This window comes from Passer montanus, unplaced genomic scaffold (genome assembly GCF_014805655.1).
Source record: "Passer montanus isolate IOZ18808 unplaced genomic scaffold, ASM1480565v1 scaffold44, whole genome shotgun sequence".
In the NCBI taxonomy this organism is placed as follows: Eukaryota; Metazoa; Chordata; class Aves; order Passeriformes; family Passeridae; genus Passer; species Passer montanus.
Genome location: NW_024369262.1, coordinates 5318079 through 5332477, shown reverse-complemented (window position 1 = coordinate 5332477; position 14399 = coordinate 5318079). Strand labels below are relative to the sequence as shown.

The window sequence follows — 14399 nt, the reverse complement described above, 5'->3', positions numbered from 1 at the left end:
GGATGCTTTTTATTTTTTTAATTTTTATTTCAGGCTTAAGTTCTGGTGTTTATTCAGCAGTGAAATATGAATTTATTATTACAAAAATATTCATATTTATCTGGTATTCATTAAATCCCAGTTAGATTTATGACAGAATTGATCTTGGCACTTTATCTGAATGTTTAACTGTAGCAATATATTACATTTTAAAATTTTTATTTTGATGGGAAAGCAAGAGGGCAGTTCTTTATTCCAGGATGGTTATTTGTAGAACCCAGTTCCTTAGTGCTGGAACAATAAAAGCCAGGTTGGAAGCAGGCCTGCCATCTTTAAGTGTTACCATGGTTACAGAAATCCCAGGGGATTTTATTCCTGAAAATATTCCCTTTCATCCGTGCTGGGAACGCAGCGCTGCCTCAGGAGATGAAAGCAGCAGCCTGTCCAAACTGCATCCTGCAAGGATTTATTTCTGTGGATGTGGGCAGGCACCTCAGTCCATGAAGCTGTGCTGTGATGTTGAAATTCTGCCCCAGATGGGGAGGAAAGGCTGCAGAGGCCACAAGCGCGTGTGGCAACTGCCTGCCAACAACCTCTGCAACAACAGTAATTACCTGTTTCCAATTAGCTGGCACTGAGCCTGCCAAAGAGCGACTGTAACACCTCGGTGAGATCACTGTGTTACTGCTTGCAAGGGAAATATGCAAAAGAAAAAAAGATTTATAGTGAATTTCCCAGGATTTATAGTGAATTTTTGCTCTACACAGAAGCAAAATTTAGGTTTCCATAGAATTCTGCAGCACTCAGAAATGTGAGCCTCACTGAAGTTTTCTCAAGCAGTTGTAAACTTGGGCTTCTCCATCTTTTGGCTTTTCTTTTTTACTCTTAATAAATGAATCCAACCCTGCAGTTTTTCCTGGGGAAGCTGCTGGCTGATGGTCAGGATTAATGCACTGGCAGCAGTTTCCTCCTGGGTGTACTTTCCCCACCTTTTTCCTCATTTGACGTCTCTGAAATGAATATTCAAAGCTGAGACAGGGGAATTGACACCCGATAAGTTCACAGAGGCTCCTTTGGTGAGATCAAACCCGAGTTCAAACTTTTTGTTGCGAAATAAAGCTGTGATCTGTGCAAACCTGCTCCTAGGCACTTTGTGGATGTTTTCAGCCACTGCCTCATTCTTCTGGTATGTGTGTGATGGTGTTGTCACAGGAGTCAGGTGCATTCCCAGAGCAGGTCACCCCCTCCTGACCCGGTGCCACTGTCTGGAAACCTGAACCAGGGCCCTGTGTGTCACCCTGAGGCATCTGGGCACTGCTGGACACCTGTAAACATAAATCACACCCTGGCTGGGCTGCAGGAGAGCTGAATCACCCACGAGCAGGGACACCTCCCACTGTCCCCGGCTGCTCCAAGCCCTGTCCAGCCTGGCCTTGGGCACTTCAGGGATGGGGCAGCCACAGCTGCTCTGGGCACCGTGTGCCAGGGCCTCACCACACTCACAGGGAACAATTTCTTTCTATAATAAAAATCTACCCTCTGGAAGTAGCCATACCCCATGTCCTGTCACTTCAGGCCCTTGTCCAGTCTCTCTCCATGGCTCTTGGGGCCCCTTTTGAGGCCGCTCCTCAGCCGTGTCTCCAGCGCTGCCACAGCACCCGAGCTCTGAGGGGCAGCAGCTCAAGAACCTGCGCTGTCCCTGAGCTCTGCGGCTGCAGCTGGGGACACCTCGGCCCCGGGGCCTTTCCCCCTTCCTGGGACTATCTGCCTGCGGCGTTCTGCCCCTCGGGATCACTCACGGTCCCTCAATGCCCCTCACGGTCCCTCATGACCCCTCATGGTCCCTCACAGCCCCTCAGGCCCCCTCACAGTCCCTCAGGCTCCCTCACAGCCCCTCAGGAGCCCTCACAGCCCCTTAATGTCCCTCAGTCTCGCTCACAGTCCCTCAGGCTCCCTCTCAGCCCCTCAATGCCCCTCAGGCTCCCTCACAACCGCTCAGGATCCCTCACGGTCCCTCAATGCCCCTCAGGTTCTCTCAGCCCCTCAGGCTCCCTCACGTCCCCTCAGGATCCCTCTCAGCCCCTCACGTCCCCTCAGGCTCCCTCACAGCCCCTCAGGATCCCTCTCAGCTCCTCAATGCCCCTCAGGATCCCTCTCAGCCCCTCAATGCCCCTCAGGCTCCCTCACGACCCCTCACGGCCCCGCCCACCAGACCCCGCCCCAAGTGACGTCACCGAGGGGCGGGCGCGCTGCGGGCAGGCCGCGGCGCCGCTCGCCGGGAGAGAGGCCGGGCAGGTCGCGGTGTTTGGTGTGGGGTTGCTCAATAGCGGCGGCGGAGGGTGCCCAGGCCGCCGCCGGGGCTCCGGAGGGTCGGGCGGCCCCGCGGTGCCCCGGGCTGAGGCGCGGCCGGGCCGAGGCCCAGGGCCCGAGCTGAGATCGGCCCCGGAGCTCGCTTCCCCGCGGGCCGGGCCGGCACAAGGTGCTGGCACTGAGGGCACGGCAGGGGCGGGGGTGAGTTCATCCTTTCCGTGACATTTCCGCCTTTCAGGGTTCCTCGGTGCGTGTGTCAGGCTGCTGGTGTGGTGCTGAATGTTTTGTTATTAATTATTGTTTTGCTGTCAGTTCCTGAGTGGTTGTCCTGCCTCCCTTCATGGGCTGGCCCTTGCAGAGTGTGGCCTGACGTGGAATGATGCTGATAGCTGATACCACCGTGGGGATTTGGCTTTTTCTTTGACTTTGTGAGCGGGTTTGGGGTGGGGACACACCACAGAGCAGCTGAGGGGGTTCCCTGAAGAGCTGGCTGGGGTCTGGGCTGCTCCTCGAGTGCTTTCTGCCTCTAGGAACGTCACACACAATTTCCCCCTGGAGAACAGGAGTGTGAAGGAGAGCTTGAGGATGGCACAAAAAGCTGACATAAAGCAGGAGAATGTGTGAGCTGCAGTGGAACCCATATTTTCAAGAGTGCAGTGCGCTGCAATTGTGACTGCACGTTATTTTTGTATAATTGTTCTCTGAGACAGCAGCCCATTAGGAAATAGTGGGTTGTGTAGTGCTGATGACAGGTGTGTACCTGCACCACTATCTTTAATCATGGAATCATGGAGTGGTTTGGCTTGGAGGGCTCCTGAAAGATCATCTAGTGCAGTTTGGGATCATTTTCCCCTTTATCACGCCGCTCTGTGGGGTTTGTTTTTTTATTTTCCCATTCTATGAACTGCAGTGATTGAACCAGTCGCCCGCTTGGTGCGCGACCTTTTTTCCTCATTAAAAAAAGTGCTGTAAAGAGTCCTGCGGGCCTGTGGAAGTGCAGTTTCTCTGCTGCCACCCTGAAGAACCCGTGGGATAAGCAGTGCTGTGGAACTGTCAGTGAAGGTGCTGTGCTCGTTGCAGGTGTGAGCCGCAGCCATGGCCGCGGAGTCGCCGCGCCGCCCCAGCCGCTGCACGGGAGGAGTGCTGGTTCGCCCTCAAGCTGCCACGTAAGAACCTTCTAGAAGAACAGCCCTTACTGAAAAGCCTTGCTTTTCTTGTGGAACAACCCCAGCCTGAGCTGCTTTGGGTTTTTCCCCCCAAGGCCAGCTTGTGTTGGCGCTGCGTTGACTCCGGTGCAGTCAGCGCGTGGCGTTTCTGTCTCCCCGAGTGGGATCCCACCCTTTGCAATCCACACCAAAGCTGTGTCTTTAAAAGCTGATTGCTGCGAAGTTTTTGTTGTTGTTTGCACCATTTTGCTGTACAAACGTTGCAATGTAGAAGAGTGATGCCAACTTCTTCCTTAGGCCAGGGGGCTGTGCCATGTGTGATCCTTTCTTTTAAACAACACCTTGTCCCAGAGTGGATTTATTAAAACATACAAAACTTGTCATTAAAGTCCTCCAGGAAGAAGAATTGTGGGATTTTTTTTAATATTAAAAGAACAAAACCAAGGAAGAAAGAAGAAGCTCCATCCTTCTGGTCAGAGCACCTGACAAACACTTTTTGTGCCTGAGCATCCTGATTTTCACTGTGTGCACATGGGAATGCTTTCATGGCAAAAGAGCCTTTTGGCTGTATGGCAGCCTAGAAGATTTATGGCCTTTGTCTGTTAAAGGAGTTTTGTAGCAATTTTTCTTTCTTCCTTGGGATTTTATGCTGCTGCAAAATGGCACTTTGTGGAAATGTCCACTTCAGGGGATGTTACTGTGCCCTTGGAGATAACTCTGTGTTTCCAGATACAAAATTCACTTCATTTTTGTTGAAGATCACAAGAAACTGATTGTTGTAGCACAAAAAATTGTGATAGAACTTTGTCCTGCAGCCATTTTTTTTTTAATGTGGCAAAATTCCTCAACAAATGCATTTCTTCTCTGTAACAACATTTTCTTCAAAATGTGCTTTAAAAGTGTTATAATAGAAAAACACTGTAAGGAGTTGATTGTCTGTTCTGAAGATGATTCTGTTCTTTTTTTAAACATGGTGTTTTGTTCTTGAGGTACCTGTTAGTGCCTCAAAAATGTCACTCTTTTTGGTGAATCTGTGTGTGCTGAGCACCCAGCAGCATTCTGTTGCTCATGTTAACTTTTTACATCATCATTAAAGGAAGATTGGGCTTTTTTTTGTGGATTATGTTGTTTTTAACCACTTCAAAGACATCTCCCTGGAATTTTTTCAACTTTGGAGGAGATTTAGTGCACACACTCTGAATAAAACACCTCCCAAACACCAACTTGGGTTCAAGACATGCTTGGGGAGAGGGGAAAAAGTCATTGCATGAGCTGAACATGAGGGCAGCATGACTCTGGCTGGCTGGCATTCCCAGGACAGCTTCAGCCACTGTGTTTACTGCTCTGGCTGTGGCCAGGCATTTTAATAAAGGTGTGCAGGGGCACCTTGGGTGACCTACATAAATCAGAGAAGAATCAGCACAGGAGAAACCACAGCTCAGTTTGTAAGGCCTCAGCCTGGAGCTGAGTGGGACAGTCTGGGATGCAGAAATCCTGGGATGGCTTGGCCATGGGCTGGAGTAGGCTTTCTGGCATGTAAAGCTTCATATTTCAGATTTATCTCTGTTTGCAAAGAGGTGTTGCAGCATTTGGGTTCAAGTATCTTCTGTATGGTCATGCGTAGACCTAAATTCTCCACAGTGCTGCATTTTTCAGTGCTAAACACTCCTGGGTTTATTAAAACAATCTTGCCCAGCTTCAGAAAACAGCACTTTTGGCCATCCAGAGTTCCTAATTTACAGTTCTCCTTTGTTGCTATGAGAAATCTTGAGTTGGCACAGGAAAAAATTACAACAGCACAAAAATTAATTTCGGAGCTGCCAAAGCTGTTGCCTAAAGAAAACCTGAAGGCTTTTCTTAAATAATCTCAGACTTCCCGAGGGTAGCTGTTGTTGCCAGAGTGTTTCAAGTGTTCCTCATGGCTCAAAGCACCAAATTTCTGCAGGGCTGCAGCAGCATCTGCTGCTCTCAGCCCACGCTGTGGCTGCTCAGCCCTTGCACAGGGACTCCCTGCTCACAGCACTGCCTTAACTCTGCCCCAGCAAACGTGTCTTGCATTTCAACCCTCCCAGTGGATGCTGCTGGTGAGCTTCCAGCAGGGAATGAGCTTCCCAAGTGTACAGTCTCACCTGGACATGCCTCTCCTTGCTCTTAGGGAGGGTTTTGTTCCATCCCCTGGGCACTGCCAGCTTTGGCCATCCTGCACAGGAGCTCTGGGGTTTGTTTGTGCCCACCAGGAGAGCTCCAGTCATTGTTTAAATCCTCATTTTTACATTTCATTCAAGTAGGAAAATCCTGAGGAATGATTTCCAAATCCCTGTATCACTTCAGGCCTCTCTGATGTGGAGGACATGCCTTATTCCTTGAATTTAGATTTTATATTTCCCCCAAGCAGTTACTCCATCAGCAGCTATCACTTGGCTTTTTTACAGACTTTTATTACTCTTAGTCCTTCCATAACTTAGAGGCCACAAATTTATGTTATCAGAATTTGGCAGTAAAAGTAAGTGCCTGCACTGCATGCTTAGTGTCCTGCTATGTGCTAAAGGTTGCCCATGCCTCCTTTTGCTGACCTAATTGAATAATTCATGACCATTTCTGAACTCCTTTGGCTGAAATTCTCCTTCTGTTTTCCAGGGAACAGTCCTACATGGAAAGTGTTGTTACCTTCCTCCAGGATGTTGTGCCACAGGTAGGGTGTGGATCTTTAAAACCACTTTTTTTTCAGTGCACAAACAAGCAGTGTCAGGGATCCTCACTCTGCTTTGTAAATTTATTACTTCACCTAATAAAGAAATCATTTTAATAGGTTTATTTCTATATTTTAGTATATTTATACATAATAAATATGGCACTGGAAGGGTCCCTTCCTGGTTGCCCATGTAGCAGAAGGGAACTAATTTTGTTTTACTCTTAGAGGAGCACTGCAGCTGAATTTAGCTTCAGGAAATGATCCTGATTCTGATTCCAAGCAATGATTTAGTGTCTTGTTTCCTCATGAATTTCCTCTTAGGAATTCCCAGTGCATTTATTGTGTAATAATACAAAAACAATGCCCTCAGTAATATCAATTTGTGGAGTGAATTTCGGACTCAGGGTTAAAATTAGACATAATGAAAGTTTCAGTTAAGAGATTGCTGCATTCCACAGCCTCCCATTGCCCCTCTCTGGGAAAAGGACACAGTCTGTGTTTTATTTTCCACATCAGCTTGCCCTGGAAGCGTGGAATGTGATTTGTTTTGAAAAGCAAACCCCACACTTATTTTTCACATTTGTATTTTTAGTCCATGTTGTTGCTTTTCTGGCATGTATAAAGTGATTATACAAGATGTGTTCATATTTAATCCCAAATAGTGCTCAGTATTTTGTTATAATCACTTGGAAGTGCTGCTGTTTCTGCTGGTTCCTGCTGCCACAGCTTCTCCTGAGGACTGTAAAACCTCCAGGCTGGAAACACTGCAAGTCTCACTCCACAATTCCTTTTTGTATCTCATCTCTTTATGGGAATCTGCAGAACACAGGGCTGAAACATGGATCTGTTCTCCTGGAGTTGCAGTTTATTCTCTTTTAAATGGCTGCATTAAAGTTGTCACAAACAGAACTGAAAGGTGTCAGTAATATAAACTCTGCAGTAAAGGTCTCTTTCTTCCCTCAGTCTGGCTTGCAAAGCTTTTAAGTGAATTAAAGAGAATTTTAATGATAAAACACCTCATGTGAGAACCTCCAACACTGCTAAAATTAAAGACTCTAGAAGCCACTGTGTTTAATTTTATTAACTCAACTCTAAGTGACGTGGCATTTACCTGCCCCAGAAGATTTATTGGTAAAATATTTTGTCTTTCCTGCATCAGTGAGTGATGTTCAGCATGGTTGTGTTGTGTGAATACTGGTGACAGTGAGCTCCATGGATCATCACTGTGGTTTTTAGTGTAATTCCTTCTTACAGGGGGAGGGAAACCACTGTTAATTTTGTTTCAACCCTTTGCTTTTTGTCCAGGCCTACAGTGGAACCCCACCAGAAGAGAAAGAGAAAATTGTCTGGGTCAGATTTGAAAATGCAGATTTAAATGGTATGGCTTCATTTTCTCCCACTTGTTCCTCTGAGTTTTGGGTGCAATAATTCCAGTCAGCTTTCTCAGTATAGAATAATCATAAACATTGTGATTTTTTTGGGTAAAACCCCTCTTAAATGACATTTTCCACCATGAGAGAATGAGCAAAGCTCACTGAAAGCATGGAAGCATCAGAGACAGAAGATTTATTTGGGGTGGTGAAAGAGGATGTTTCCAGGCCCAGTCAGAACAGGCTGCATAAAATAAATGTAAACACAACATGAGGGGTTCTGAAGAATATTCCAAAGAGTTTTGTTATATGAACCTAAAAAGGAAATGCCTGAGATGTTATAAAAAATAAAGAGAAAACAAACCCACAAGCAAACAAACCTTAACTGGCCCAAGATGGCCATAAAACCACGTGGAGATTATAGATAATTTCTAGTTCTGATAACCCTGAGTTAGGTTTGATTTAAGTTCACTCCATCCCTGACCTTTCTTTTTAAAAAAAAGGGAACAGGGATGAACAGGTGGCAGAGCTCAGGTCTGAAAGGGGAATCAGTCACCATTTTCTCTTAGACCATGCTGTTATCCAGTACATTTTTCTCCAATCTTTTAAATTTTGAAGCTTTCTCTTTGTGAAACTTTAAGAATATATTTCAGTATTGCTCCAGCATGAAAACGTGAAGCACTGTGGTTGCTTTTAGTCCTGACAACTGAGGGAACACCATCAAATATTGCTGAGAGCTTGATCCTGACTCCTACTAATGGCTTGGCTGTTGAAATGTCCTTCAGATACGTCCAGGAATATGGAATTCCATGAAATCCACAGCACTGGGAATGAGCCCCCGCTGCTGCTGCTGATCGGCTACAGCGACGGGATGCAAGTGTGGAGCATTCCTGTGAGTTCTGAGCCCTTCCTTCCTTCCTTCCTTCCTTCCTTCCTTCCTTCCTTCCCCTGCTCAGTTTTGTGTTCAAACTCGAATATTTCACCTTGAATTTCTCACAGGAGCATTCCTGTGAGTTCGGAGCTGCCCCCTCCTTTCTTCCCCTTTTCCTTGTCTATTTTGTGTCCCAGTTTCAATATTTTACCTTGAATTTCTGCCATTGGAGGGAAGGAGCCAACACTTCCCATCAGTGTCTCGTGGACTGTGTGTGGTGTGCTTATCTTCAGATAATCCTGAGCACAGCTCAAACACTTCAGTTCATGTACCTGCAGATTTTTGAGGGCTTTTTACACTTTATTCCTGCTAAATCCATTTCCACACTCAAACTGGGAGCAGTGTTTGCCATTCTGGAATAATTTCTAGTCCCGAAACAAAACTGGATTTTGTTTTTTAACAGAAAAGAGTAAGGTTTTTTTTTTTTAAAAAGACAACAGGATTTGTTTGTCCCAGGAACTGCAGTATGACAGTATCAATAGTATTTTACAATCCCATGTTTGTCATGGACATGATTTGCAATTTTAATTTTATGAAGGCCTCTGTTGCATATGGATTTGATTTCATGCTGTCATCCCCATCCCCTGGTTTGTGTTGCTGAGTGGTTTCTGGGGCACGTGGTCTTCATTTGGGGAATTTCCCCCAAATTGCTCCAAATGAGAGAATAAAGTTGAGTACAGTAGGTCATAAAATTCTGAACTTAAAAAAGCAAAATTGCTCACAACACTCTTATCCTTCAGAATAAAGCAGAGAGGATGGAGTTCTTTCCCTTTGTAAAATACACTTTTTTAAAAGAAATGTGTACATTTTACAACTTTCTGTGTAGAACATGTGTTTATATACCAGTTGCTTAGAAATTAATGTTAATTTCTACAGCAAAAGTTCAGTTTAATTGAGTTTTATGGGTGTGGTAGGGCTTTCCCCCTCTTGATTGCATCTCATTATCCTCTTGATTGCATCTCATTAGCACGAATGAGGAAACAAGCTGGTGAGGTTTTGTGTTTGAAGGAATGTTTAACAGGAATAGTTGAGTACAGTAGGTCATAAAATTCTGAACTTAAAAAAGCAAAATTGCTCACAACACTCTTATCCTTCAGAATAAAGCAGAGAGGATGGAGTTCTTTCCCTTTTTAAAATACACTGTTTTTTAAAGAAATGTATACATTTTACAACTTTCTGTGTAGAACATGTGTTTATATACCAGTTGCTTAGAAATTAATGTTAATTTCTACAGCAAAAGTTCAGTTTAATTGAGTTTTATGGGTGTGGTAGGGCTTTCCCCCTCTTGATTGCATCTCATTATCCTCTTGATTGCATCTCATTAGCACGAATGAGGAAACAAGCTGGTGAGGTTTTGTGTTTGAAGGAATGTTTAACAGGAATGGAATTAGACATAATATACTTCGCTAAATTTCAGTATTTTGGAACTGTTTATTAAAATTTAAGAACCGAAACTTGGGAAGATTTCAGCCGAAAATGGGATTTTCTCTCGCGGTGCGTTTACACCGAGCGTCCACACGAGGGCGCTGGGACACCGAGCTAAGAGCGGCCGCACACCTCATCAATCATCAATTAATTAATTAATTACCATCCCCTGAGCGTCACGTGGGCTTGAGCTCAGTCATCCTCACAAAACACCCCATTTTACCCAGCTGAAATGCTTTTATCCGAACGAACCTGTGTTTTCTGCTAAAAAAAGGGAGATTTGTTGCCATGGATGGATGGTTTAATTTTTCTTTCTATCTTTTTATTTTATTTTTTTCCTTCATTGTGTCCAAATGAGCCACAAGTTAGGCCATGGAATGCCTGATTTTGCCTTCTTTCTAGTAGGACAATACAGCCAGGCTTTTTTCTTTCCCCCCAAATGTATTTCACTTAATAATTCCTGGCTTTTGATAATATTTGCTATTTCAGGAAAAATAACAAAAATTAAGTTGCAGGACAGCTTCTCTTAGTGTTGTTCAATTTTTGCAGAAGTTTGAGCAGGGAGGAAGTGCAGTGAAATGGAGAAAATGCCAAATGTGGAAATATTTTACCATCCACCTTGAGAATGTCAGCTGTGGGGATATTGCATCATTTTGCCAGCCCTTTATTTGTATATTCTGTGAAATTCTGAGAGCACGGCCAGGGAGGTGCAGCTTGGACCTGGACACTGTGTTACAGCAGTGTTGGAATGGCTCCTCTGGTAGATTTTCACAAAATAATGATCTTTAACATCAGCTTTAAATATCTTTGCTGAGCAGGATTTGTATATCCAACAAATTCAGAGGGAAAATAAACTGGAGGAGGTTTTTCATAAACTGGAGGGGTTTTTCATAAACTGGAGGGGGTTTTCCACATTGTTGCTTCTCCTTTGTGTTTCCCCCCTTGCTTAGCCTGAGCACAATAAAACCTGGCAGCTATGTGATTGACTTAATATTTAAGAGCTTATTTGGCAACACTTTTTTGTGCCCTTTGCTATTACACAAACCTTCCTTCTTGGCCCCAGTGACTATTTAGCTTGTAATTAAGCAATGTTATTCCAGCTAAGGAAAAAAAAAAAACCAAAAAAACCCAACCAGTTGAATCTGCAAAAGCAGCAATCTGACATTTATGTGCAAATCTCCTCGGGAAAGTCATTATCTGTAGCATTGTGCTGTTTTATTCCTACAATTGGCCCTCTATTGAGCACTTAATAACGTGTTGCAGGCAGCAGGGGTTGTGTGTGAGTGATTATGAAGTGTTTATGACAGCTCCTAAGCCCACACTCCTGCTAATGGTGCTGCACACCTCGCTGCAGTGTCTGCGAGCTGAGAGTGCTTTCACATGAACATCTCCTCCCAGGAAGATCTTTGGAGCACCAGAGTGGGATTTGCAGAATGGGAGATGCCATTAGGGACCTTCAAAGGGCTCGGGGTGCTGTCTGGGGGAGCCTGGCTTTGCTAGGGCAGCTCAAGGTGTCCATCCCAAGGGCTGGGCTTTGATCTCTGCTCTCAGATGGGGGTGGGAGGTTAAAAGTGGGCTTAAAATACTCCTGCCTAAGTGGGGAGGAATCTGGGAATACACTGGGAGTTCCTGTTTGATAGTGGGGCCGTGGAGTTGTGTGTTTTGGTTGGAAGTTGTTTTTTGCCTTGCTCCCAGTTTCGTGTTTCAGAGACAACTGGAACTGGTTTCTGCCTGATGTGGTTTCCAAGGATCTGTTCTGGATGTTCCTGTTCAGGGAATGCACGTTGGCTGCTTTTTTTTGTTGTTTTCATTGTAGGCTGGGAGTTTCAGAAGTAGAAAAATCATCTTAATGTAATTCTTGTGACAATTAAAAAAAGAAACTTATCACATCCCAAGGTGCAGCCCTGCCTCTGTCCAGGTCTTTTTCTAGAGGGAACCACTTGCATGTGCCACTCAGAAAAATGGAGTAAAGACCTGACCTAGTGACCCTGAAAAATGTCTGAGGACTTTACAGAGCACCTATGCAAATCATTTGCTGAGGTTTTGGGTTTTTTACACTGAAGAGGCACCAGTGTGCAAGAAGTGTGGTTTTATAAAACTTCTGGTTCAATTAGCACTGCCATAATTTAAAGTACTTGGTGCAACTTATCCTCAGTCCAGCCACTGGAGTAACACTCCTTGAGCATCTAAACTCTTACAGTCTCTAGATAATTACAGAGATCTGGTTTGAATGCAAAAGCTGAGTGAATTTCTAAACTAAAGTGATAAAATTGTTCATTTTCTTCCAGTCCTTCCTTGCTTGCTCAGCAGCAGCAGGACTGGAAGTTGCCTTTGACCCATATGCAGCAATATTTGGTAGTGGTATCTATTAATTGCTTATTATCATATTGTAATGTCATATCATGATACCTTCATGTATAAAACATACACCAGAGTATTTAAAAGCAACCTCCAGATCATTCCCTTTTCCTGTTACACATTCCCCAGTTTCCATTTCTAGATTTGCACAGTAGTTCAAGCATTGAGTTCCAAACTCCCATTTTGTTTCACTTTGGTCTATGTTTGGCTCTCCTTTTTTTTTTGTTTAATTTTTTTTTCCCGTGTGAAAACCATTTTCTCTGGTTGGAAACTATTACTTGTCCTTGGTGTGAACAAAACTTCCTTTGTTCAGCTTTTTTTCTGGGTGCAAACTGGTGTGCTCCAAGCAATGCAGCTGTGCCATCAAAAACGACCCAGTGCTGCACACTCCTGGCCCGTCATGTTTTAAGCAGTAGCTCAAGATCTCTTAAGTGGAGGAGAAGATTCTTCTTCCTCCTTTAATGAAGACTTTTTTTTGGGGTTTGAATCCTTCACTTCAGCCTTCCCTGTAGGTCTGGGAGTTGTGCTTGGTGCCAGGTTTTGGGAAAGCTGAGATGTTCTACCAGAGCAGCTTGGAGCCGTCATTTTGGATTCCCTCTTCCCTGCAACGAGTACCTGAAGCTGCTTTTACAGCTTAATATCCAATTCTTGAAACCTGTTTGGAAATATTCTTGGCTTTTGGAATGGGAAAGAAAAACTTTTAAGAGCTCTGAGAGCTGCCACGGGGACTTGCTACTTAGCTGGATCCAATCCAGCATGGCAGCCACAGCCTCGTTTCTCACAGGTGCTTTTTGAAGAATTCAGAGCTCTGTTTTCAATTCATGAGCTCTATTTATGTTTTGTCTGTGCACGGGAGACTGTGGAGCTCCAGGGACTGCTAATGGGATGTGGAGCCTTTGGCTGGGAGGTGCCAGCCCACAGGTGACCCCTGTCCCCTCAGTGTGTCCCCTGGTCCCTCTTGGGCTCCTGGTGGGGTGAGTGTCCCATTTGCAGGGGATGAGCACTGATGTAAGGGCTGGAGAGGCAGAAGATGAGGCCACACAGTCTCTGTCCTCCCCAGGAGGTGCTGCAGGCAGATTGGATCTGTGTGACCTCAGCAGTGAAGTTTTATCCACAGATAAATGAAGGGCAGTAGCATTAATCACAGTTAATTCTGGGTAATTAAATACCTGTAATCTCATTTTAGTCCCTGTTGGATCCTGTGCCTTTTGTTACTCTATTTAACCTTACTTTTTGAATTTCCCCCAGCATAAAATAATAAATGATCTTCAAATAATGAATATTAATTATTCAAGATTTTTGTAAGACTGCAAACAGCAGAAGCTTCTGGTGGTGGTGGTGGTGTTTGAGAGAAGTTAATTGGAATTCAAAGAAAATCCTGAACTCGAAGCCCTAATGCATTTTTCAGTGCCAAGCAAACCAAGAAACAACCAAGCTCTGACTAATTCATGGCAGACTCAGCATGCAGTGTCTTCCACGAGTTAAGGACACCCAGCTCAAACCCCCTGAAAAAGCTGTCACTTTGTGAAGCTGGGCTAGATTAAATATTCGTGTTTTAAAGGTATCAGTGTTGTGGTGTCACATCCGGAGTTTTTGGAAAGTTTATTTTGTGCCTGTTAGGGAATTTGAATTTTCTTTACAAGTGAGATGCTGGTGGTTGGGTGGCATCTTTTATTTTCATTACAAAGCCTCCACTGGGGGTGTATCTTAAAATTTGATCCTTTTTTAGCTCCCAGGAGTCAGCAAATGCTGGGCACTTGAGCTGTAGAGGCTGAACCCAAACCATTCCATGATTCAGAATGCTACAGGGACTGAGCAGAGGACCTGTTAACTACAGTGCTCTCAAAACAGGGGCTAAATACCTGTAATCTCATTTTAGTCCCTGTTGGATCCTGTGCCTTTTGTTACTCTATTTAACCTTACTTTCTGTAATTTCCCCCAGCATAAAATAATAAATTATCTTTAAATAATGAATATTAATTATTCAAAAAATACTTCATTACATGCATGAGAAGAGCTGGGCTGGGATTTCCATGTTAAATGCTTCAGTACAAATAAACCTCATTTGTATTTGGACGTTTCTAGCTTTTCTTTGCAAGTCTCAAGTCTAAGCTGTGCCAGGTCTTGGCACCCCAGGCTGGATAAACATTCTCCTGGAGTTCAGGATA

The 14399-nt window shown here is 44.5% G+C and overlaps 1 protein-coding gene and 1 long non-coding RNA gene across 14 annotated transcripts in view; one reads left to right on the top strand and one right to left on the bottom strand.

The window, feature by feature from the left end:
• Positions 1-3: 3 nt before the first annotated feature.
• On the bottom strand, positions 4-1892 carry LOC120507699. The gene is made up of 2 exons (XR_005628827.1): positions 1535-1892; positions 4-1304 (listed from the first exon to the last, which is right to left on the bottom strand). It is a non-coding gene; the product is annotated as an uncharacterized LOC120507699 (long non-coding RNA).
• A 575-nt stretch (positions 1893-2467) lies between these two features.
• Positions 2468-14399, top strand: part of BCAS3 (BCAS3 microtubule associated cell migration factor) — a 299564-nt gene continuing 287632 nt past the window's right edge. For 8 of the 13 annotated variants that reach the window (XM_039720699.1, XM_039720697.1, XM_039720698.1 and 5 more), the window contains exons 1-4: positions 3370-3455; positions 6093-6147; positions 7453-7525; positions 8303-8409. In XM_039720699.1, the coding sequence (XP_039576633.1) occupies positions 3385-3455; positions 6093-6147; positions 7453-7525; positions 8303-8409 (306 nt within the window). In that variant the 5' untranslated portion in view covers positions 3370-3384. Of the gene's footprint in view, positions 2491-3369; positions 3456-6092; positions 6148-7452; positions 7526-8302; positions 8410-14399 lie in introns of those variants that run through there. The other 5 variants (XR_005628832.1, XM_039720696.1, XM_039720703.1 and 2 more) reach the window with 1 other exon arrangement.